Source organism: Borostomias antarcticus, assembly GCF_949987555.1.
Source record: "Borostomias antarcticus genome assembly, chromosome: 21".
Lineage (NCBI taxonomy): Eukaryota > Metazoa > Chordata > Actinopteri > Stomiiformes > Stomiidae > Borostomias > Borostomias antarcticus.
The window spans coordinates 2913579-2940026 of record NC_140254.1 but is presented as its reverse complement, the minus strand read 5'-3'; the positions used below and the strand labels follow the sequence as shown (position 1 = coordinate 2940026).

The 26448-nt window shown below is 43.1% G+C and overlaps 1 protein-coding gene across 1 annotated transcript in view; it reads right to left on the bottom strand.

Moving 5' to 3' along the window:
• Positions 1-26448, bottom strand: part of col22a1 (collagen, type XXII, alpha 1) — a gene marked incomplete at both ends in the record, with an annotated part of 38965 nt that overhangs the window by 8495 nt on the left and 4022 nt on the right. Inside the window, 34 exons of the mRNA XM_084455533.1 lie at positions 40-144; positions 579-632; positions 721-774; positions 860-913; positions 1059-1112; positions 1715-1768; positions 2801-2842; positions 3052-3105; positions 3889-3951; positions 4066-4110; positions 4213-4266; positions 4441-4494; positions 4643-4696; positions 4811-4864; positions 5773-5826; positions 6831-6884; positions 7098-7151; positions 7496-7531; positions 8262-8315; positions 8714-8767; positions 10364-10408; positions 10507-10560; positions 11623-11676; positions 11802-11855; positions 12120-12173; positions 14204-14242; positions 14595-14657; positions 14772-14816; positions 14926-15045; positions 15165-15245; positions 15380-15655; positions 15855-15978; positions 21730-21841; positions 25208-25288. Of these exons, the coding sequence (XP_084311659.1) occupies positions 40-144; positions 579-632; positions 721-774; positions 860-913; positions 1059-1112; positions 1715-1768; positions 2801-2842; positions 3052-3105; positions 3889-3951; positions 4066-4110; positions 4213-4266; positions 4441-4494; positions 4643-4696; positions 4811-4864; positions 5773-5826; positions 6831-6884; positions 7098-7151; positions 7496-7531; positions 8262-8315; positions 8714-8767; positions 10364-10408; positions 10507-10560; positions 11623-11676; positions 11802-11855; positions 12120-12173; positions 14204-14242; positions 14595-14657; positions 14772-14816; positions 14926-15045; positions 15165-15245; positions 15380-15655; positions 15855-15978; positions 21730-21841; positions 25208-25288 (2303 nt within the window). The remainder of the gene's footprint in view (positions 1-39; positions 145-578; positions 633-720; positions 775-859; positions 914-1058; positions 1113-1714; positions 1769-2800; positions 2843-3051; positions 3106-3888; positions 3952-4065; positions 4111-4212; positions 4267-4440; positions 4495-4642; positions 4697-4810; positions 4865-5772; positions 5827-6830; positions 6885-7097; positions 7152-7495; positions 7532-8261; positions 8316-8713; positions 8768-10363; positions 10409-10506; positions 10561-11622; positions 11677-11801; positions 11856-12119; positions 12174-14203; positions 14243-14594; positions 14658-14771; positions 14817-14925; positions 15046-15164; positions 15246-15379; positions 15656-15854; positions 15979-21729; positions 21842-25207; positions 25289-26448) is intronic.

Genomic DNA, 26448 nt, shown 5'->3' with positions numbered 1-26448 from the left:
ACACTTCTTGGTACAGTACAAATAATGTCCACGTCTTACGTTCTGTCCGTCTTTTCCCTTCCCTGGTAGTCCAGGGGGTCCGGCTACACCGGCTTCTCCGTGGGGACCCAAGGGGCCTGGACGCCCCTCTTTACCCAATTCTCCCTGTAACAGATCCCGGGGCAAAAGAGGATTAATAGAGCAACGAGATGGCCCTGTTCGATCGTTATCACCCAGCCTCTCCGCTCTTTGAATACAAGTGTATGCGGTGACTGCTGGGTGTGAGGAAGCTGGGAGAAGTGCCAGAAACCAACGCTCTCTCACACTTCTGACTGGAACAGAAAAGGGGAATCAGAAAGTGCTTGTACTGAAATGCAATTTTGCATCAAGTCATCACATCTACACAGCATGCACACAGCGTGTGACGTTCTAAAACCACCATAAACCTGCTTAAACGTCAAAACAACCATAAAAAGCAGAGCATACCTGTACAAGGTTGCATTTCTGCCCTATTGCAGAAAATATCCTACTCGACTCAGTAAGAAAGCTTCTACCTGTTTAAAATTGAACATTTTGACTGAAATGAACAGGTTACTGACCCTCTCTCCTCTTTGGCCAGCTATGCCAGGAGGCCCAATGGTTCCGGGGATTCCCTACAATAAAGACCCAGAAAACGGTATAGATCATGTCAAATCAAATATTTTTCTCATCTAATAAAAAAGGTTCCATAAATGGACCTACCACATTGCCTGGTAACCCACGAGCACCTGCAGGCCCAGTCAAGCCCGGCGGACCCTGAAAGAACCGCAGCACTCAGTCACAGGTTCCTCTAGCAGAGCACGCTGAACATGCGGTCACCGTAGGAGGAAGAGCTACTCACCAGGTCTCCAACTCGCCCTGTCTCTCCTTTAGGGCCAATATCTCCTTTAGGACCCTGGAGTGAAGACAAGACAAATATATACAAGAGAGCAGATATTACAAACGGGTAAAGCAATCATGGATGTCGTGGAGTTTAAGATTTTGCAATGGATAGCTTAGCACATACTGCTATCGCTGATGAATGGTTCTGAATGCTTTACCTGAGGGCCAGGGAGTCCTTTAAAGCCTTGCTCACCAGGAAGTCCTCTTTGACCCTGCAAAGAAAACATACATGGGCCATGGTCCACAATTCACCATGTTCAACGTCATAGAAATTAAATCAAACCTGCACTTTATATAAAAACATGATGTGACGTGTGAGTAATTGATGTGATAGTCTGTGACAACCTGGCCCTTCTACCATTGGGCAACCATTATCTGCCAAGTGTCATTATAAAGTTTTAGAGATAATGAGAGGGCAATCTAAGAGGGAACACATTGGTGTCTATAACAAGAGACTAGACAGCAAATGTGTAAAAATCTGTTCTTTAGACACATAATAACATTTCACAGTTCACACTACATGATTGGTAACATAGATTTAAGAGAAGGCCTTGAGAGAAGGCCTACAGTAAGTGCAGCTTGTTGATCTACCTTCCCCACTTCCTCCAGGAGTCACCATTACAAGTTTTGATATCTAGTGACATCTTGTGGTGAGGCCTGCACATTGCTCCAATTCTAACTTCAAAACTCATAAAGAAAAGTTTCCCGCACACTGTCTCTACTTGCAATAAGGTTTATTCACAATAGACGTTTCAGTACTATGACCTTCATCAGTGTTACCAAGGTTAGCAAAGGAAACAACTTCAAAACTCACCACCTCTCCTGGTTTTCCTGGTTCACCCCTTTCTCCTCTTTCTCCGTCTTTACCCTGTGAAGAAGAGGCAATACGCTGAAAACATCTCACAATACTTCATATCCAGGTGGAACTGGCAGATAGGAGCACTTCAGCGATCAGTAATTGCATATTTCTTCATGCATAGTTGAACAGTTTATCATTTGCATTGTACCAGTGTCTGTTTGTATTGGCTATGATTTTCTTCATCAATAAAGTCAAAGTCAAAGTCAACTTTATTTATATAGCACTGTTCATACAAGCAAATGTACCACACAGTGCTTTACAGAATAAATAAAAACAGTTCAAATAGATAAAAAATTGGAAAATAAGGACAGATCATATATGGTAAAAGACAATAGAAAGTATGAAACAGTAAAAAATTCAAAGTGAATATAAAATATTTTTTTTATAATTAAAACAGGTAAAACTACATGATACAAGCTAGATTAAAAAGGTATGTCTTAAGATCTTGCTTAAAGGTTCCCACAGTTACAGCCATTCTTAGGTTTTCTGGCAGGGTATTCCAGAGGCTGGGGGTGTAAAAACTGAAGGCTGCCTCCCCATGTCTCTTGGTCCTGGCTCCAGGAACCGTTAAAGGTTTAATGTCAGGGACCTACTTGGTGTACAGTATATCGTAACAACATGCCTGACATGTATTCAGGTGCATGACTATGGAGTGCTTTATAAACTAATAAAATATTTGTACAATCTATTCTAAAAGTATAGATTAATCTATTAAAATCCAATTGATTTGGACTGTCACATTTTACTTATTTAATCTTGCTACAGCTACAGCAAATCAAGTCAGTTATTCCTAAAAGTGAACATTTTAAAAGAGTACATGAAACATGTGTATTGATCCTAAACCATTACTTACTGGCTGTCCAGGCTCAGGAATAACATTTGCCACCTATGACAAAAAAAACAACAACATATAACTAACATTTCGTGAGAGCCATTTAGAAAATGACATTTTACTGCATAATCTTCTAGCCATGATCATTGCATTAGGGTGTCTGTAAATCAATTAAGAGGTTCATGTCAACATCCGCTGAAATTACTCACATTTCCTGGTTGTCCTTGAGGGCCCCTGGATCCCGTGTCCCCCTGAGGAGAGACAGATGAGCAGTACACTTTCACTGGCTGAATATTAAGGAGCTAATTACACCTGATTTCCCCTGGGAGCCATTAGTGTGACAACAAGTAGATGAGATCTTCATAATACAGTCAGCTACAGGTTGTGTGCTTCCTTTACGAATAGCATATGCTTCTCCTGTCCCTCTTTAAATAATAGCACAGACATGATTTCTCCTTACCTTGTCTCCTTGGTCACCTTTTAGCCCAAGAGAACCATCTTTTCCCCTTTCACCCTGAGAGAATAGAGACATGGAATCAGAACAGTGAGAGGCACTGCTACCTGCCACCACCTAATGAGATTAACTGGGTATCCGGGTCATGACACCACTTTCACAGGTGTCACTGCATCGCTCGTCAGCAGTGTTGGGCAGTAACGCGTTACTAGTAACGCGCTACAGTAATAATATTACTTTTTCCAGTAACGAGGGGTGTAGCGAGTTACTAATCACATTTCAGTAATAATATTACAGTTACTTGCCCCCAGAAAGCTCGCTACTGCATTACTTTTGTCATAGGCCTGCTCTGTTTATTTATTTTCATTTTACAAAGGGTGAAATAAAGTTTTGATTTCAGATTGAAGAACGTTCCGCTCATATCACGTCCCGTCACATTACCAGGCAAGCAGCGAGACATCACACCAGACCGGTCCACACCAGACCAGACCAGACCAGACCAGACCAGACCAGACCAGACCAGACCAGACTAGACCAGACCAGACCAGACTAGACTAGACCGTCACATTACCAGGCAAGCAGCGAGCGTGAACGAGCGAGGGGAAAAAAACATCAACAAAAGTCAAGTGGCAGCATTGCCACCAATTATTTTGTTTTCTGACAGTGGGCAGATTTTTGGTGGCAATTGCCACCAAATTGGTGGAGAGTTGAGCCTTCCTAGTGATTCGATGGCGTGGGTGGGCGGCATTTACAAGGAGTGAGTTTTAACCAGTTTAACTCGGTTACACCTGCCATCACCTACTGAGCTGAGCTCTTGGGAGATGCTGATGTTGACTAACCCACCTGACTTCCTTTCTCTCCTCTTGGTCCGACAGCTCCTTGCTGTCCTGCCAAACCCGCCACTCCCTGCAACAGACAATACACACAGACACAGAAACACACACAGGAAGTGTGAGATGATCAGTTTCCTGTACTCCGCAGCTGAATGTAGTCTTCAGAAGGCGATAGACACGGACTCACTCTCTCCCCCAGAGGTCCTCTTGGACCAGGAGGTCCATCGTCACCCTGCCAGTGAAACAGTCATGTTCAAATCACTAAATACAGATTTACCTGAACAGTATACTAGTAACTGCTGTCAGATTGTTTCTCTGTGCAGTGCCACAATACCTTAGAACCGGGTTTACCAACAAAACCATCTATTCCAGGCTCTCCTCTAGGCCCCTATGTAGAGACAAGGAAAGTAGAGATATTCAGTACGTTGGACTGACATTATAGTATATCAAAAGGCAGCATGCTGGCATAGTATGTAGTGTGCTGTTCAATATGAAATAATATCCAATATCCAATGCATCTCTTAATCCTGATTTAATTTGAACACGGCGGCGCACTGCTGACCTTGGGTCCATCATTTCCTGGAAAACCATCCAAGCCATCTTTACCAGGCATACCCTACAAACAATAATAAAGAATGGATAAGAAAAGAGATACAGTCAAAAGAAAGATAGATACAGTCGAGAATAGCTGTGAAAATGACACAATATTATTGAGTCATAACATCTCAAGAGGTATTTCTGGAACATTAAATAAGTAAACTTACAAGTTTTCCTGCCTCCCCTGGTTTACCAGAAAATCCAATTTCACCGGGTAGACCCTTGGTAAGGTAAAAAAATATGTCGATCATTTAATCTACAGTATTTGTAATTTGAGCATAAATGTGACAATGAATGATAGCAATCTGATTCTATTTTCTATTTCAGCCACGTACAGGAGGTCCGGTTTGTCCAGGGTTTCCGTGCTGTCCAGGTGGACCCTGGGGACCCTGAGATAAATGATATAATTAAATCAATAAAGATACAATGCAATACATCATACATACCTATTTAAATACATCATACATACCTATTTCATTTATCGCTTTTTTTGAATTTGCCCATTGAGGCGGAATTCAATTTGAAGATAATTTGAGGAAAAAAAAAATCTCCCCAAAAGAGTTGAAGGACACATATTGCATGGAGTACTCAGCCCCTCTAAAGTACTATAGATAAACACTCACTTAAAAAGTATCATGATGGTTTCTTTCTTGTGACATCTTCAAAGTGAATGTTGAGGCTACTAATTCAGTTTTTCTGCAGGATTTTTGGGGCTCTGTTATTGACATGAATGACTAAGCCCTTTGACTATGCAACAAGAAAGGGCCCTCTGAGCTCTTGGGCCCCTGGGCCTGGGCCTGGTAGGCCCGTTCGGTAATGTCTTTGAGTAATTCTAACAAGCATACACTAGCATCTGCATTAGCCGTGTGTACTTACTAAGGTCACTAGAGGGCAGTGATTCACTATGAAAAGTCAGCCACTTAGGCAGCAGTCCATGGAAATGTCATTAAGGCAATACTTATTGTTTTATGAGCAATATGGAATATTAATTGTGTCATGTGCAGGATAGTTTCATTCAGTGAAGATGTGTATTGGAGCTGCTTTAGGGAGTAGTAAGGTCAGGTATGTGGCCTATGGTGAGCAGTTAGTATCAACGCATGATATCCAGATGAACAATTAATAGACAGGAACATGTAGAATGGTTGTGATGAATATCACAAGTAGCCCATTCATGTTATCAACAGATCAACTAATATTAATGGTACAGTCGAAAATCACACCAACATTCTTGTGGAATGATGTCAACTCTGAAGCTATTGCTGAATCTAAAAATAAAAGGAACAATCATGGTTCTTACAGATGGTCCAGGTAGTCCATCAACACCAGGCAATCCATTTTCTCCCTTTTTCCCCTGGGAAAAAAAGTGAGAAAGAATCGATGACTATATATCAACATGAGACGAGCTGTAGCTCCTTTAAAGACAACTTATGTATAATATGACACCCCCTCTTTAGTGGCAACATCTCTACTATGAATTCTATCTTGTTTCTGAATGGTCAACATTCAGAGCCGGATTATTCCTCCTGAACAGGGATATGCTGCCCTCTGCAGGCCGTTCTGTGTCACTGCATGTATTTCACGTCAGCGGGCCCCCTTCGCTGTCATATCAGGACATGGGTGGGTGGACAGGGGAGGGGCACAGATGACAGGTGATGATGATGACGGTGGTGGCGTGTGTGAGAGCGGCCTGCTCCTTGCCTGATCAGCCATGCAGCTGGTCCTGGCTGCCCTGTTGGCGTAGCTGACATCCCCATTATCGGACCGCCACACCGGGCTGCACAGCAACAACACACAGAGGTGCCATGACGAGCTGCAGCTGTTGCCAGACAACTCAAAAAGCTCTGAGGACATAGTTCAAGCTCTGTCTGTTTTTATCTTCCCTGTACAGACTACAGATTCCCCTTTGAAGGCTCCGTTGGGGACTTCAAACACTGCACAATGAAGTGAGCGAACGGTAGGAATTGCAAAGGAAACCAAACCATGGCATGGCCTGTTGTAGGTTTCCTAAACCCCAAGCTACAGCAGCAATTACAAACACCAAAATAATGTTAACATACTGTACAGTCAGCACACATCCCCTGAAAAAAAATCCCTCTAGAAAAGATGAGCTCTTAAGCAGTCCACCAGCTCTGTGCTGTCAAACTGATTACTGTGTACGTAGCAGTAAACATCTAGTATCTATGACTACTGAATGAGAAACTGGGAGAAAAAAAAGACTGTATGTGTTTTTCAAGATGATGGAGGTGAAATGATTTGCCATTCCCATTCCTCCATAGTGTCACTTACAAACTGTAGCTGTACAGTTATGATGAAAGACAGAAGCATAATCTTTGCAACAATGTGATAAAGACTCACCCGTTGCCCAAACTCTCCAGGCTCGCCAGGTAACCCTATTTGACCAGGTGCTCCCTGAGGAAAAGAACGTGTTTGTCTTTGTCATGAAATTAACTTCACCTCATAGAGATACTTATTGCTTGATACAGATTGCGTGTTATCACATTTCGGTGAAGACCAGACCAGGCCCTTTTCTGCTAACAAAACAGATTTCAAAAGTTAATTGACAAAGACAAACTTCAGCTGTAAAGTGGTCTGCAGAGGAAGTAATAAATCTGGGGTCCTTACAGGTGGTCCTGGGGGGCCACTGGGACCTGCGGGGCCCGGAAGGCCAGGGGGTCCCTGAGAAACAGAAGTCAAACAGAAGCCTCACTTTAACCACTTCCTCAACCTGTAGCATATTGTATGAAGTGGGTCACCCTTTACACTGTAGAGGATTTATACTGTACACCCCTAGAATACTATAATACCAATTGTGGTTATATAGACCAAACTGTACTGCAGTGACTAGAAACATTAAAGCATGTTCCAAAAAAAGAGAGGATAGATGAAAGTATATCAACTCACAGACGCTCCTTTCAAGCCTTCCTTTTGAACCTGGAAGTTAAGGCATGGACAGGCATTAACAGAGTAGATAAAACATATCTATTTTGTATGATGGTGACATTTAGATCTCTTTTTCTCACCACATCCCCGGGTAATCCAGCAGGGCCCCTCTCTCCCTGAGGAACAATTGAAAGAGACAGAAATTAAACCCCTTTTAAAAGTCAAGACATTAAATCATGTGTGTGTGTATGTCTGTGTGTGTGTCTGTGTATGTCTGTGTGTGTGTATATCTGTTCCTGTGTGTGTGTATGTGTGTGTGTGTGTGTGTGTGTGTGTGTGTGTGTGTGTGTGTGTGTGTGTGTGTGTGTATGTGTGTGTGTATCTGTGCCTGTGTGTGTGTGTGTCTGTGCCCATGTGTGTGTTTGTGTGTGTGCCTATATGTATGTGTCTGTGCCTGTGTGTATGTGTGTGTGTGTCTGTGCCTGTTTGTGTATATGTGCCTGTGTGTGTGTGTGTGTGTGTCTGTGTGTGTCTGTGCCTGTTTGTGTATATGTGCCTGTGTGTGTGCGTGTGTGCATGAGTTAGTGTGTGTGTGTGCGCATGTGTGCACATGTGTGTATTTGTGTCCACATTTACTATGCACACAGCACAGTCGGTAATTACAGACAGGCAAATTAACACAGCTATCTCTTGAGTCAGACAAATGAGTGGGCTGCCTTTGATGGGAACAGGGTAAGCAAAGGAATGTCTGGCAAACAGAGACACCAACCTAACCTACAAATTACAGTAGGATGACATGAAGGCTGGCGGTCTGACAGAGGTGATTTAGGACTTTTCGGTCTGAATCAATCTTTTTTCTTTCTTCGCTATTACAGTATGTGGCATGAGGGTGCGTTACTGACGTACCTTATCCCCTTTGATTCCTCCAGCCCCAGGGGCACCAACCATTCCCCTCAAACCCTATTAAATGGCAACACAAATGGTAAATGGTAAATGGACTGCACTTATATAGCGCTTTTCCACCTTAGCGGCACTCAAAGCGCTTTACAATGGCCTCTCATTCACCCATTCACACACATTCACACACCAATGGTGGTAGCTGCCATGCAAGGTGCTAACCTGCTCATTGGGAGCAATTTGGGGTTAGGTGTCTTGCTCAAGGACACTTCGACATGTGGACAGTTGGAGCTGGGATTCGAACCACTGACCCTTCGATCATTGAATGACCCGCTCTACCAACTGAGCTACAGCCGCCCCACAAATATTGGAATTAGAAAAAAGCAAGGTGACTATCAATGAAAAAGAACAAGGAAGGCTTTCTCCTCTCTGTGGCTGAACGGTGACATAAGAAAACTCACATCTTTCCCCGTAAGGCCAGGTTTTCCAGGGAATCCAGCCACGCCTGTCTCTCCCTAAGAACCAGGGGAAAAGTTGTTATAGTCTAAATACCACTGGTTAAATAACAGCAATCCCATTTTGTGAAACAACATGCAAATGGAATAATCATTTTTAACGATCGCTAGCGGCTGGTAGAGCTGATTCTGATTCATGTTACAAGTCTGTCAATCGCAATCCCATTTTGTGAAATAACATGCAAACGGAATAATCATTTTTAACGATCGCTAGCGGCTGGTAGAGCTGATTCTGATTCATGTTACAAGTCTGTCAATCGCAATCCCATTTTGTGAAATAACATGCAAACGGAATAATCATTTTTAACGATCGCTAGCGGCTGGTAGAGCTGATTCTGATTCATGTTACAAGTCTGTCAATCAGGGCCTCTTTCCCGTCTGCAAACGTACAGTGACCTTTGACCCCCAGATGTGCTCTCTAAACCGCCACTTCCTCCGTCACCTCAGCTGAGGCGAGTGTTCCTCCAGACCTCCCCTCCAGGAGGCTGTTTGACAGGAAGGACTGATGGATATTACATGACAGCTCTGAACGCATGAAAACACTGGCGTCAACATATGTCTGTGAAGCCCACTGTTTCTGGAAACCTGCTAAATGGCTTAAGGTATGATGTGATGGAGAAGAGCCATGTGGTATATATCTGTGTATTACTGGTATATATCTGTGTATTACTGGTATATATCTGTGTATTACTGGTATATATCTGTGTATTACTGGTATATATCTGTGTATTACTGGTATATATCTGTGTATTACTGGTATATATCTGTGTATTACTGGTATATATCTGGGTATTACTGGTATATATCTGTGTATTACTGGTATATATCTGTGTATTACTGTGCATCAATTGTCTGCCGACAGCCCGGAAATATGGAGGACATGCAGATAGCTCGACATCTCTCATTGACAGGAGTTTAGTTCTACTGCTTGATTTTTTCTGATCAGTTGCCAGTACCTTCAATACACTATACCATATTTCTACTCTGTCATGCTGTCATGTGTGCACAGATTCATTTTTTAAATGTTTCCCAAGTCATAAATCCATGGATTGTAAATCCGTAGCAGCGAAAGGGTGATCAAAGCAACGATCAAAAGACGCCCACTTGACATATAATCCAAGCTAGACAATATAATACTCAAGAGTGCTTTAGTTGGGCACCATTTCAATATTACCAGAGGATACACTTTCACTGATTCATCAGGACTGAACAATGCGCCAGTCTGGCCCACTGTCATCATGCACTCACAGCCTATATTTCAGCTGGAAGCTCTCAGAAGTTTGGAGGAAACTGAGGCCCTGACATATGCTGTAGTAGCGCTGAACGAGCCACATTCTAGCAGAACGCCCCCACAGGTCCCAGACAGGAAGTTTGGAGAGTGCATCAAGGAAGCCACATCTGTTTGCACCATTTAGTCCAGTCCGTTTTCCCCTCTTCCTCTGGGATGGGTGTTCTTTCTCAGAGGTTCAGGGTGTTAACCCTTCCCTGAGCCCTTCAGGCTTCTCAACTACCTGAGAATTACACCATTAACCAGGGCAGACTGGGATCTGTTGAGTCTAAGGATGCAAGGTGGACAGTGTTTCTGATGGAACTTACCCTTGATCCAGAAGTTCCCTTTTCTCCCTTAATGCCATTGCCACCCTAATGTCAAATGATACAAAACAGACACTGTCAAAGACAACAAAACAAATGTATGTTTTTCTGAGCCTTAATAGATTACTTCAGTAAGATGTACTCACAGAAACACCTTTGGGGCCAGGGGAACCAGGGAGTCCCACTTCTCCTTGAACTCCCTAGACAGAGAGAACGAGAGAACCAAAAGTTCAATTGGCAGATTCTAGATGCAGTATATATACAAATGCCAACTTAAATTCACCAAAGGTTTACCAAATCACTTGGTAATTGGAACAGATTGAAACAGCTGCGTTATATATTTGAAAATGCGGGAAACCCTGTACTGCTGTGTCAGGATTGGAGTAATTTGGGGTGTAAGGATCCTGCAGGCCAATAAACACCCAGAAAAGCAACAGCAGCTGTCGCTATAGAGACCTCGGGTCAAGACACCCTCTGAGAGACCCTTGATCTTTGACCTCTGCCTTCATTCTCTCTCTCCCAGTCTCACCCTACTAACAGCCCAGGCCAAATAGTAACTATTCTCGCGATGCCAGACTTTTGAGATCTCCACCTTTTTCATAGTTTAGAGACGTATGAGTCTAAATAGTGACTAATGAGCATGTTCAGGTTTTTATCTTTTATCACCGATCTGTGTTTCCTGGTATGGTTTACATAGATTCAAGCTTGCTACGGGGAAATTATTTGTCACCTTTTTGGTATTCTGACAACAGGGGGCGATCACTCCCTCTAGTCTGAGTTCTGCCTCCCTCTCTGGCTGGGGCTGTCTAGCTGGGGTTGGGTGGTCACAGATCATTGGCCAAACCTGTCAGTGCACCGCCTCTACTTCTTCTCTCTCTCTCTCTCTCTCTCTCTCTCTCTCTCTCTCTTTCTCTCTCTTTCTTCTCTCTCTCTCTCTCTCTCTCTCTCTCTCTCTCTCTCTCTCTCTCTCTCACACACACTCTCTCTCTCTTCAGAAATTACATTTCATCCCAGGGAAAGTAGACCAAGCCAGTCACATTGCACAGGAAGTCGGTAACAGGCAGAGAGGTAATTGTCCGTCAAAGGAATGTACACCCACCTACAGAATAAGAGTGCCTATGGGTGCGGACTAACAGAATATGCTGCCTGTGATTTACATTCTGAAAATACCCAACACAATCTATCCAGCACAGAACAGTAGAGTCCAACACATGTACAGTACAGTGCCTCCTGATGAATGGACTCTGTGTGGGGGAACCCACCGTTGGTCCCAATGGGCCAGGCAAGCCTATGGCACCTGCAGTTCCAGATTCACCCTGTTACATGAATCATAGACATTTGTTAGAAATTAATGCTTTGTCACGATTGAAAAACACAGTGCAGAGTTTGTGGGTACGAAGCATTCTAAAGATGATGTCATACAGTATGATGCCGTTCTTACTCTCGTTCCTTTGTCACCATCTTTCCCAGCAAGGCCAGCTGCTCCACTAGTTCCCTGTGAGAGGTTTTAAAACAGTGATAGGATATTACAGTCCTTCAAAAAGTATAGTGTGAAGAAAGAGTACCCCCAAGTTGCACTCAAACAAAAGGGTGCTATATAAAAACAAAAAACAGTTATATATTGGACCATTTTGAGGTAAATAAATAAATAACCATTTTGAGTTCCAAAGAGACCCTTACGGAGCTGAATAGGGGTGTATCTGGAAACTTTTTTTGAGACGGTGCTAACACTAAGGATTCTATAAAATGTAGCACTCACCTTCTCTCCTTTTAGCCCTTGTCCACCTGAGGACCCTTTACTACCACCGTCACCCTGCAGAGAGAACACAGGTGTTGACTATGGTTGGTACATCGATGATGGGTAGGTGCGTCGAGAAAAGCACACTGTAAACGATGACATGCTGTGAGAAAATGGAGGTTAATTCACGGTTAATTCTCTCAACACAGCTTAGTGAATGAACACTTGTTAGAGGAGGGAGACACAATAACACTACATTATCTGAATTAGGACAAGAACAAACAATTCAGTTCACACATAGAATACAAATACTCAACACAAAGAGACAAAGACATACACAAATGCAACTTTTGAGCAATAAGTTTGAAGGCCAAACTATGGGAGCAGTGGTCATCCCGGTTCACCAAGCAACACCGAGGTCAGTTCACACACACAGTCAAAGATAGACCCAACTACTCAAGGAATGGCTTTCTTTTGTCTTTTAACATCATCGTTTAGGTTTCCAATAGGAAATCCCTTGGAATTTGAAGATTCGAAAAAAAAACTGGAGAAAAAAACTGTTTAATTACATGGTAGGCTTACTACCAAAACTTGGTCACCAGAAGAATTTACAGTGCTTCATAAGCCACTTTACAGGTCACAGAAAGCTGCCCTTTAATTTTTTTCTCAGCTTGTATCACTTTAACACACGTCACTTCTTCATCAAAGAGGCCAGCAATGAAACAACTTCATAACCACACCACAGCCTGTAATGAAAGGACACTCTATGAAGTTACTTAAAATGTGCTTTTGCTGCCAGGTAATCAGCTAGTCTGGCTTGCTAAAAATGCAATTAGAAGAGGTTGGAGCAGGATGAATTCACTTTCACCTTTCACAAAGTATACCAACTAAGTATTGGGTATTGGGTTCACAAATGTCATGGTTTGCATCATTTGTAATGTTGACACAGAGAAAGAGGCAACCCTCTCTAGCTTACAGCCCAGGAAGAGTGGAAAAGATGGCTTTGCAGACAGAGTGGAGACAGAGTGGAGACAGAGTGGAGACAGACAGAGACAGACAGACAGACAGACAGACAGACAGACAGACAGACAGACAGACAGACAGACAGACAGACAGACAGACAGGCAGGCAGGCAGGCAGACAGACAGACAGAAAAGCACCAGTAATACCCCACAAACAGGTATGTATTAGTTTGTAGCTTCATGTTGTTTTATCAGTAAACTCCTCAAGCTCTATAAACATGAACATCGCACAGGTAAAGAAGTGTAGCCTTTATCTGAAAAACACTTCCCACTTCCTTCCTAACAACAGTAGTAACTGTGTAACACGTCTCCTCTGCATTTTGCTCTGTCAGTGCAAACACTTTGAGGTAACAAACTCTGGGCGAAGGCATCCATCTTTTTTTAGCCAAGATGCTGCCTGTGTCAACATGGCTGGAGTCCATGACACGAGAGTGTGAACTCGATATATGCAGTAACATAATATGTTTGCGTCAAAACAGAGACATACAATCAGGAATGTTCCTGTACTTTGCCTGCATTCAACACTGCAATATCAAGGTGCATCTGTCAACGCTACCGCAACGGTAACTCCAAACTTCCTTAATATAAAGTATAGTATGTAGTAGCTTAGTATAAAGAAGGTGGCCTTTGGCAGCCTTTCCTTCCAGCCCACTTGTGGCCATTTTAAGTATATCTCTCTAGACTGGCTGAGTGATACACGCCTGAGATTTAGACTGAGGGGAGAAATGATATGCTAAAGCTCCCAGCTGGCACTGCCGAGCTACGCTGAGCGCGTGTGTTTTAGCAGAGCGGAGCCGGCGGGCGTCTGTGTGGGCCTGCCCTCTGTTACACATCCTCTGTGGTGACCTGTCCTGTAATTCTGACAAAGACAGCTAGACACTTTTTCCTTGCCACTCCCTCAGAAAGATGGCCCAGGAATAGGTACCTTTTTTCTACAGGGCCTCTGAAGATTTGGAAGGATTTCTGAACGTTGGTCTGTGTCTGTCAGACTTGTAATAATTATATTGAGACAAAAGTCTTAGGCTTGAGAGCGGTATGCGTTATTAGATTTGAGGAGTTTGGCTGACAAAACCATGACCTTACCTTCAGACCTCTGTCACCCTTAACAGAGATTACTTGGCCCTGCAAATAATCAATCACATGGATCAATTATTATCGAGGCTGGAGAGAAAACAGCAGCAGAGAAGATGAACAGAAGATATGTACTGAAGATATATACAGATATACACATACTTCTGTATACATAAGATAAGTACACTGAAGATGCACTGTAGGTGTATGTCATGTAACATAACAGAAAGGTCTTATCATTAAAAGCTTCTTAGCTAATATCTAACTATAAAGACTGATAGATGCTACAACAAAGTGTGGTTCTACTGTGTATTATGACTTTCTGCGTTTAATATTGTTCATGTTTCAGATGCTAACTCTGTCGGTAGGAAATTAAGTGGGATATTAACACAGGTTTTCATACAGTTTCTCCCTTTTCTCCCATGAGGCCACGTGGTCCAGCTGCGCCTAAACTGCCAGCATCACCCTGGAAAAAGTAGGCATGTACCATTATGACAGAGATACAATACAGGTCCAGAAATTAGTGAAAGTGAATATTTTGTATCACACAAAATATTGCTGAAGAGGTGCATTAGTTGACCTTTTCACCCTTTGGACCTGCAACACCAGATGCACCGATTTCTCCCTGTGGGAAATGAACACATACTGTATATAACTTTGTAAAAATAAAAAATTAAACAGCCCATTGAAAAGTAGATCTACTGATAGCCGGCGGATTAACCTAGGCACCCTACCCTTTCTCCTGCGGGACAGGAGCAATTAATGGCGTCGGGTCCTTTATTTTGCTCCGAACCTGCACTTGTGGGTGTGGGAATCAAGACAGGGGGTGCCTCTGTCACCACCGTCTTAGGGCACTGAAATGGGCAAAAACGTCACTCGTCATCTCCATTCATTCGAAGGCTGCAAGGCAGTGCCCAGCAGGATAGGTGACAGCAGAGAGACGTGACTCAGCCAAGCCAACAGGGGAACTCACCGGCCCACTGGGTAGATCGCAGCAGGTCTCCAGCTCTGCATGCTTGGAGTCACAGTAGATCATCATCCTCTGGAGGTCGAACTGCATGGGGAGAGACCACAGAAAAAGATTCAAACACATGTATTTCGCAAAAAAAAAAACAACAACAACAACAAGAACAACAACTGTAAACTGTACACTCTGAGCATGGGTCATTTTCCAGTTTTAAAACTCACGTCTATTGGTACACTGTCGTAAAGCCGCTTTCCGATGACCGTCTTCCCTTGGATATCGATGTCCTCCCTATCCTCGATGGGCAGGGTCTGGATCTTTTTGCAGTCCAGGTAGAGGGTCACAGACTTGGCCTCGACGCTGAGAGCGATCTTGTGCCAGTTGCGGTCAAAGAGGTGGTCCACCTCTGGGTTCTTGAACACGGCTCTAACAGCGTCCTTGGTCAGTCCCACGGCGTTGTACTCCACTGCCTTGTTCTCTCCATCTAGACGAATTGACACCTGGGAAAAATATATATATTATGGAGCAAAACTGTGGGAAATAATTTGGTCTATAAAAAAGGTCTACTATCATTACTAACTATCATTCTGGTATCTTTCTACCCCACCAAAGAGTAAGTCTAGGGTCTAGTCACTTGTCAGCTTTTCATGATTTGGAAGAGGAAGTAGTAGGCTGCTCTCTTCCTGTAGACTACCGCACCTGAGGAATACCATACTTGTCGTAGATTTGCCAAAGGTACCAATCCTCCCTTCGTGAGGTCTTCCTGAATTTAAACGTTGTGACAAAGGCATATTCATCTGGTAGGCCTTGAGGAAAGACATCTCTGTAAAAAGAAAGGAGAAAATAATAATGTCCTTGTTATTGTTCTCAAGTGTATGCTAATTTGCGCCTAGTTAACAATTTCACATTCACAGGCAATTGTTCATGGGGCCACTTAAAGGTGCCATAGGCAGTTCGTGATTTCCTGTTAGAAATTCTGTTGGAAAAAATGTGAGAGATTTTGAAAAATGCAACCGACACAGTCCCCTCTCCTCCTAGTCTGGGGCATTCGCTTTGCATTTTAAATCCGGTCTAAGGCGAAGTTGCATCTGATCTGTTTTTTATTTTCGTCATGTACAGTACATGGTTTACACATACTAGGAATTTGACTAGGGTAATGGCATACGCTGATGAAGACGACATAGGACAGGGTGCAGTACAGGACAAAACAGTGCAAATACAAAATACAGTGCAAATACAAAATGCAATATAACCAAGACAAAGAAAAAGAAAGGCACAATGCAAATTACTCTATATATACAGAATAGAGTGGTGAGTGTATGTACAGTGTGTGTGCAGTGTGGTGTGATAGATGAGAGATGTTTTATATATACAGTACAATGTGTGTGCCATTGAGATATGGAACAATCAGAGGTCGAGTGCAAGTGGTGCAAAAGGTATAGAGTCAGTGGGGGAGCAAAAGCCTTGTTAATGAGTCTGATGGCCGGAAAGAGGCTGTTTTTGTGGCGTGTGGACCTGGTCCCGATGGACTGCAGTCTCCTGCCAGAGGGGAGTGTTTCAAAGAGACCATGACAAGGATAGGAGAGGTCGGCCACAATCTCTCTGGCCCGTTTCAGGGCCCAGGAGGTGTGCAGATCCTGTAGGGATGGCAGTTTACAGCTGATCACCCTCTCAGCGGAGTTGATGATGTGCTACAGTTTGGCCTTGTCTTTATTTGTTGCGGCTGGGAACCAGATGGTGAAGGAGGAGGTGAGGATGAACTCAATGTTAGAGGTGTAGAAGAGGACCATCATTGCCTTTGGCATGTTGAATTTCTTCAGCTGCCTCAGGAAGTACATCCTCTGCTGTGTTTTTTGGTGAGGGAGCTGATGTACAGCTTCCACTTCAGGTCCCAGGAGATGGTGGTGCCCAGTAAGCAGAAGTAGTCGACAGTGGCCACTGGGGTGTCATTCAGAGTGATGGGGGAAGGGGGGCTGGTTTCTTTCTAAAGTCTACAATCATCTTCACTGTCTTGAGAGCGTTGACAGCAGCTGGCCGATCTCCCACCTGTAGGCATCAGAGATGAGTCCGATGAGGGTGGTGTTGTCCGCAAACCTCAGGAGCTTGACTGAATGGTGGCTGGAAGTGCAGCAGTGTACAGGGAGAAGAGTAGGGGGGGGAAGGATGCAGCCTCACCAACGCAGTGCCCGTCGAAGTACTGTATTTGCCACTGAACTCGAAATCACCATAAGTGATTTTTCGACAAACTGAGGTATAACCGTCTGTAGTGAGGTGTTGAAGATGTCAGTGTACACCGGGGACAGCTGACCAGCACAGTACTTCAGCATGTACTGTAGGGGGAGAGAGAGTCAGGGTCTGGATACAATTTTGGAGTAGGCAGACTCTACGTAGTCTGGGCCAATTGCTTTGCATTTTACTAGTCTAAGGCAGGTCTAAGGCAAGTTGGATCCTTGTTGGATACATGTTTTGGAGTATGCGGGCTCTAGACAGGACCTGAACCTAATAGTGAATGGAAACCAGGGTCTCTTCCCTCGAGGTTAACCCTTCATTCCAGGCCTCCCTCCAAAGCCACTCCTTCAAACTGGAGGAAAACAAATGATACTCAGTGCGACTTCCACAGATTACAGATTTATTTAATTTTAGTGTGTAATGCTCCTTTGTCTGGTACCGTGTCTGTTATTCTGGAGCTCAAGCAGAGTAGAAGAGCCAATACTGGGTCTTCACACACAAGATTGAAGATTGAAGATTTCTTTATTTGTCACATGTAATGTATGGGTACTTTCAGGATCCTGTTGGCCTTGGTTTTGCATCTTCTGGTGTAGATGTTCTATTAATACATCCATGAGATGTGCTCAAGGTGGGGGAGTGGCCTCTCTAAAGTATGTTAAGCTGACTATAGGCTACCACTCTCTGTAGGGCCTTGCAATCCTGATAAGTTTCAATGACGTTTCTAGCACAAAGTATGAAGAAGTTATAAAGGAGACAAAAACTGGGGAGAACTAGAATAAGAAAGAAAGAAAGAAATCGTGGAAATATCACAAGTTGGGCTAGCTTCTGCAAGCTAGCCCACCTAACTAGTTCATAGTTCACAAAATGTTGAACTAAGTTCACAGTCCCAAAAATGAACTAGCTCACAGTTCATTTTTTATTTTAATGCGCTGCTCTGTGGTATTATTTTTTCAATAGAACCTCCTCTTATCCACTTATCCATCCATCCCCAGCCCCCAATCATTGCAACAGCGTACATTATAGAATCACAGACAAAAAAAAATAATCCTGCCCAGCGCCGCTGTATGGCAGACTGTTTCAGCAGCTCTGTATCATTTTGACTTGTTATTCTTCTGCCCTTTTTTCTACCTTTTCATTATTCTAGTGTAGTGCTTGAATGTGCTTTTACCTTATTTCCAATCCTTTATTATCTGTTTTATTTTTATTTGGATTGCTATTTTTGAGTTGAGATGTGTCTAGCGAGAGAGAGTAAGAAAGGAATGATGGAAGACGTTCAAACCATATTTGCCAAGAATCATAATGGGAAATGTGTCTCTTGCCAACAAGACGGATGAACTGACAACCCTAGTACGCAGCCAGAGTACGAAGTGAGTAGCTTACTCTGTTTTTATGAAACATGCCTACATAACAACATACTGGACAGCACTGTGAAATTGGATGGCTTCACTCGGTGCGGGCAGACAGGGGACGAGACGAAGAGGGCCAGTCGTCTTTGTCAATGAGAAATGGTGTAAGCCTGAGCACATAACTGTGAAGGACAGCAGCTGTACTCCTGACAGTGAACTGCTGGCAATAGGGTTAAGGCCATACTACCTGCCTCATGGATTCTCGCACGCCGTTGTTACCCTCGTCTACGTCTCCCCCTTGGCTAAAGCTGCGCATGCCTGTGACGTCATTCACTCCAAAGTAGCGTGCCTATAAACAATCACCCCAATGCGCTAATGATTGTCAATGGGGACTTCAATCATGTCTCCCTCTCAAAAACATAGACTGACTTTAGTAAGTCTATGTTACCTCTGTTGTACCTAGGTGTACCTATGTACACCTCTGTTGTACATGGGTAACAGTCTATGTTACCTATGTTGCCACATACCTCAGTATGTGACATGCAGCACCAGAGATGCCAACATGAAGGAGGCATACAGCTCTACACCCCTCCCCCCTCCCGGCAGATCCAACCCCAACTTGATTCATCTAGTCTCCAGGTACATGCCTGTTGCTAGGCGGCAGCCTGATACCACCAGGACTGTGGAGGTGTGGATGAGAGAGGCTGTGAAGAACCTACAGGACTGTCTCCAGTCCACAGACTGGGGCCTGTTCACAAAGGACTACAAGGAGGACGTGGACGGACTGCACGACACATTAGATCAGGTTCTGCAAGGAATGCATCATACCCACCAAAAAGATACGCTGCTTCTCCAACAACAAACCATGGATTAATAAGGACATTAAAGCACTACTCAACAGGAAAAAGAGGGCCTTTATGGCTAAGGTCAGAGGCGGCCAGAGGGAATTGAAGAGGGAGCTGTGGAGGGCCAAGCAAAGCTACAAAGAGAGGGTGGAGAGTAAACTTGAGCTGAACAGCACTAAGGAAGTGTGGGAGGGGATGAAGAGAATCACAGGACTGGATACTTCAGGCGCAACTGTGGGGGGGAGTCAAGAACATGCCAATGAGCTTAAAGGAGTAGTAAAGGGAAAATGCATGTTTAGCCCTGTTTTAAGGTTACTTATGATCATATACAATGGTTCAGATCAAGACGTTGACAAAACTAGCACTTTTGAGAAAGTCTGATAATTGCTCTACCACCGTTTAGGTCATACAATGGATGTGGGTGGGCACCTTGAAAAATCCTTCAAAAACATGTTAAACTCTCGATTTCAAAGACAAGAAACTCACCGATTGTATATGATCATAAGTAACCTTAAAGCAGGGCTAAACATGCATTTTGCTTTACTACTCCTTTAACCAGTTCTTTAACAAGTTCATCTAGTAGGCAGTTCAACACCCCCGTCCCAGCCCCCTCCCCCCTTCTACCCCCGCCAGACCATTCATCACAGACAGTGAGGTAAGAGGTGAACTCCAAAGGCTACGAATCAAAAAAGCCTCGGGTCCTGACGAAATAAGCCCCGGAGTGCTAAAGGTGTGTGCGAGAGCTTACTGCCTACAGCTTGGTGACATGTTCCCACACCTATTCAACCTCTCCCTGAGGCTGAAGAAGGTGCCACAGCTGTGGAATACATCCTGCATCGTTCCAGTGCCTCAAAAAGCCTGTCGCAGCGTCCTCAATGGCTACAGGCCAGTGGTACTGACGTCTCATGCCATGAAGGTATTCGAGAGACGTATTCAACATGGCGGTCCCCCAAGGTCCTGTCACCTTTCCTGTTCCCTGTACCATCTACACCTCATACTTTACTGAACAACAAACTGGACTGGACTGACAACACTGAGGTCCTATACAGGAAAGGACAGAGCATATTGTTCATCCTCAAGTCCTTTGATGTGTGTAGTTGGCTGCTGCGGATGTTCTACCAGTCTGTTGTAGCCAGTACACTGTTCTTTGCCTTTGCCTGCTGGGGTGGCGGCATCAAGGCTGGGGAGTCAAACGATGTATGTACTGTATGTATGTACAGTATGTGTACTCCTAGACATATTTATACAGACTGGATGTATGTATGTACATATACAGTATTCTTTATTGTATTCTACTGTATACTGTACACATGCTGTACATATGGATGTATATAGTCCCTGTTCCTTTTTTATTCTTACTACTCTGCATCTAGTGCTTTTCTTTTCTTTTTTTTCCCAACCTTGCTGTAATTTCCATTACTGAGACAACAAATTCCCCATTTCCCCCTAAGGGGATCAATAAAGTATCTGTCTGTCTGTCTGTCTAAAATTGTACTACTGAAAAAATGTGTCAGTAGTTTCCTATTATGCAGAAAGTGAAACCAGATGTAGCAAAGGGATAGCCTACTGTAGATGCAACAATCATTTTCATTATTTTGCAGCAGTTCAAAAAGATAAAATACATTAATATGCTTGGTGAAGGGGTTTTGGATCCTATACCAACACAGGCAAGAATTGTAAGGAAAAGGAACCAGGCTGAGGTACTCTAGGAAGGTTGCTCAAAGTGCAATATTCCGTCTCGATCAGAACTGATCTTTTTGTAAAATTCATTCAAATATTCATATGCAGTGTCTGAAGTCCCTTCATTAGCCATCCATGGATGTAGCATATTAGCCATGTCGGTGACGAAAAACAGAGCGACACAGCCATGTTGCCAGATTGGGTGTTTTTTTTCGCCACACATTTTGGGCTGCTTTGTGTGTGTTTCGGCAGTTTTTCGCCGGGAAAGTTCCACAGTATCTGGCAACACAGCAAGAGTGAACATCGCTGACGTTCACGTTGAGCAGCTTCAGATGGGTGTAGGCCTATGGTGTATTATGTATATATACGATAGGCCTACTGAATGTAGGCTACTGACAGTACTAGACTAGGCCGTAATTGCAAATAGCCAGGTGTTTTGACAACTGTGACAGGCCTCTGAGGTTTTTTACTTACTCTGAATTTTGTACAATGGGCATGGTCCCTAGACGAACGTAAGAGCTTTGGCCTTCATCAATTCTTCCTCCCAAAATGTCTTCCACTCTGAAGTAGTCCATTAGGTCAAATCCTGCAGCACGAGGGACAGAAAACAAAAGCCTATTATTAAGTTGAACTCCCATAATATTTTTATTAGTTTTCACTGCACATCACGGATAGGGCACACACAAAGATTACATGCATGTGCATGCTCTCTGTCGGTCTCATAATATCAGACCTTTGGTCAATCCAGGACAATGTCTACTGCATTATAACCTCAAAGAACCAAGCACATTTGACTAACATGGGAATCTCTTATCAAGCAGCTGAGCTGTGGTTTCGATTGAACATCTGAAATGGATTTTTAAAAGTTGGATTGATTGGCAGATGTGGGTTTGTTCCACCACAGCTTACCCTATCACCAGACCTATTTGTGGTGCAGTTTAAACTCACACTATTATGGAATAAATGGAGCCCTATATTTGTATCACAAGATAAGAGACTTACTAATTATGTTCATGTTTGCCATTTTATCAGATGTAATGCCAGAAGACATTAAGCTTCACTTGTTGAAGCTGATGTTTAAAAAAAGCTCCCATATGCAATTATGTCATTGGTAGGCCAATGGAACTGTGTGTGTGTGTGTGTGTGTGTGTGTGTGTGTGTGTGTGTGTGTGTACTGTGTGTGCGCGTGCGTGTGTGTGTGTGAGTGAGTGACCTGCTGTGTTGCCCTGAATGTGTTACAATTCACTGGATATGTCTGAGGTTTCTGGGATAAACAACCCTCTATATTAAGGCGGATTAGAAAGGACACTCCCTTATTCAACAAACAAGTCGCTATGGTGATGCCAGCAGGGACCAGTACATTTACTAATGTGGCCAATTTATCCATCTGTAAACAAACTGAAAGGGCTGTTTGGTTAGATTTTCCGAGGCAATGCACCATTAATAACAAAGTGGCTCAAATATTTTTACTTTGGGTCTGACTTGGGCTTTTCTTACAGCTGTGACTCTGGTTGAACAGTTAGTTTGAATAACTTTTTGTCTTATGAATGTCGACATCACTCTTCATAGTGTATTACTCCAGTCTTTAGCCTAGTTTTTAGGCTATGCTGACTCACTTTCGTCACATTTATCATTTGGATCCACTCAGAACTATGGCATGCCTATGTGATAGCCTACTTAACATTGTTGAAGGGGTGTTTGATTTACTAAGATAGGAAACCAGCTCATTATTACTGCAGTAATGTGAGAGGGAAGCTTACTCGGAAATAGACTGGAAACAGGTGGTGGAGCACACAGGCTGCCGGTACTCCATTTGAGACAGAGTAAAGAAAACCATTAAAACATGGGCCGGGGAATGTGTGGAGATATACATTCCTCGGTCCTGCTGCCACATCTAATCTCACAGCTAGTATCCAGTGCCACCTGCCCAGATACAAGTTCAAGTGTAAGTTTATTTGTCAAACAGCACACACCGTACTGATACCATGTAGGCTACAAAATACCTAAGAAGACAGAAGACTCCTTCAGTGATCTGCTGAGCTTGCTGTCAGATGCAGATCAGATCAGATACTTCCATGTCCAACTGATACTTTTTCATCTGGGTGGGTCAAGGTCCCCATCCAGCTGTTATTTTTATGGGTTTTCCTTGGTTTTCCTCCTGTCACCATTCACTATGAAACTCTCCTTAACTGTTTCGGTGGCTTTTTGGGACAACGAGCGCAGAGTGCAGACCTGTAATTTGGATTGGCTGCGTAAAGTGTGTAATCAGCCCGAAAAGTTATTTGGAGCAGCCGAAAAAAAAGACCATTGGGGCGAACTCTGTGGGGAAAGCCAGATGAGTTCACCAACTGGGAAAAGCAACCATATACCGTTAGTTCTTTTGATCTGGACAGATGGTAGCTGAGTTCCAGACTGCCTGTGCTCCTATGGTTGCAACTACCCACATTGGGAGACACTACACTTTGGTTATCTCTTGACTCTTTTCAGTATTCACTATTGGTTACACCAGACAACCCATGTTATACAGCAGGCTAGACTATTCCAATCCTCAGGTTGCTTATTACATGTTGACATAGATAATTACATACAGTATGGTACAGCCTACACCTAATCTGCAATAGTGGTACTGCATTTTAATGATATAGTACAGCTCTTTTCATTAACAGTGTAAAACATCACCAAAAGCATACTGGGTAACCACAAACAACCAACCCTAAACTAGTCCTCACTAAACTGTGCACTGTTTCCTGCAGGTACTGTAAGAGGGAAAGAATGTTGGTCAAAATTTGAATACCACTGAGAAACAATGAAAGGGTCCTCGTCAGACTTCTGGGTAAGACACGGTTTTCAAGAGAATTATCACCAATGAGACCTTCTCAGACTTTGCAAATACTGTTGTTCTGAAGCTTCATAAAACAACTTTTTGGATTGTAGTGATTCATCTCAAATTCTCTTTCCATCATTGCTGTTTACAGTACAGGGATGACCACATAATTACTGTAGCACTGGGCTTGTCTTGTGGATGTCACATCTAGTCTAGTCAGAAGAAACCATTGTCATGTTGTCGTCTACAGAGAAGTAAGCAGCAGCTTTGCCAGAATTCCTCAGGTTAGAATATGCAGTCCATTCACCTCAGATATGATTCTCTCGCCTAGCCTGACTCAAACACTATTTAAATTTGCAATGACACATTGTTGACAGTAAAATGTCTTATTTTAATATGATCTGGATATCACACCTGCAATGACTATACTCTTTGGCATCAAACTCAAAACAAATTTATTCTGGCATCTGGCATTCTGGCTCTTCATAATGTTTTTTGCCAGTTCCCCTCTTTCCCAGGTAAAGGCCTTCCAGACAGTTATCTGTCTGTGACTGTTTTTTCACTTAGCGTGATGATGAATGTGTGTGGGAGGTATAGACAGGAACTAAGGTCCCCAAAGGCTGTGAGACAACATCCTACCTATCTGGTGAAGCACCACGTAATCGCATTTATCAGAAAATCAGCCACTGGTATTGGAAACTACTACCCATTCTACCCATTATGTGGTTTATTAACTAGAAATAGACAAAAATGTAACATATGCCGATATAACTGTGTAATATTACATCCACACACATGTGCAAATATTGTGCACGTTTCCTCTTGTAATGTAGTTAGTCGCAAATCTGACCATAGAAAATACACAATGAACAAGCTGTTGTAGTTTTTTAAGGATGGATTTACAATATCTGAAGAAAAAGGATGTGTTGTTAGTAGAATAACATTACATTGCAGTTATTTAGCTGAAAGTTTTATCCAAAGAGACTTACAATATAATATAATATATCCATTGCGATGTTTACAGTAGCTCCTTGTGGTCAGAAGTGCATGTTAACCAATTTGTTAATAAATGTGAAAGACTGAAAAGCATTGAGTCGTGAACAAGGGAAAAACCAAACAGCCATTTACCTGGAACCTCCTCAAGACCATAACTAGTGCTGTTGGGTTTGAAGCGGTCGGGTTGCACCTTCATGTTTGGACACAGTACATCTGAGGGAGAAGGAGAACAGTTTGGTTAGCAATGACTCCTGAGTACAGCACGTGAACCCTTCTTAGTAAGGTGTGTTCATGGTTTTCAATCAATCAATCAAAGCTTTATTTGTATAGCGCATTTCATACCCAGAGGCCTACATATTCTTTTTGATTGAATGGACCCCGTAGTGCTGGATAATAATTCTAGGGTGGGAGTATCCCATTGGAACTCAAGCTCTAATTGGAAATAGATATACTGTGGCACAGACAGGCTTCCCTCAGAAGATATGGTGCTGTTGGTTCCAGTAGAGTAGCACCAACACCAGCGGTAGACTCTCGCACACATTCTGCATTTCAGAAGCTTGGGCCATCAAAGTGATGCCAGTGGTGACAGTGAGAAAGGCAACACCATCAGGATTGGTTTACGTTGGCACAGGAGACTTTTCTATTTGTAGGAGGAGTCCCCTTCTACTACTAAGGAGCAGAGTAACATGCCGGAAAACCGAGATGAAAACTATTGGTTTAGTTGGTGACGAGTGCTGTAAATAGCCCGGTTGTTTTCCTACATCTCCACTGTTTGGCAGCACACAGAGCACACAGCTTGGTGCAACACGTCCTCTTTAGTGAGTTCAACTGTACACTAGCTTTTTGTTCTGAAATAGTTAATACAGAACAATACACAAGCAAATATCTGCTCTAATACAAAAACAAGCACTAGAAGCTGATTAAAATAATCCAGTGTGTGTGTTTGCCTCCCTCTGGGTGTGTGTGTCTGTCTGCCTGCCTGTCTGTCATTCTGTTGGTTGTTGGAATGAAACACACTCAAACCTCTCCAGCAGGTCTTGTCTCTGACAATCATGATTCAAACCCCATAATTATCTCTAATTGTGGCTATAAAAAAATGTTTGTCAAGTTAAAGAAGCTTTAATTTTACTATGATCCTTGACTTGGCTTGTTTTTGTAATATGCAAACTCAAATTCATAAGCTCTGAAAACATCACAACAGTTATTTTGTCCTTGGGATAGATAGTCTGGATGGCTTTCATAAGAATATGTTTACTGTGTCCTAAAGAAACCATAATTGAGTCATTTTGTTCCCTTTGATGTGGCCGGTCTCTGTGGTGTGTTGCACGCCTGTGATTGTTTGGTTCTGTGTAGTTGCTTGTTTTGTTTACATT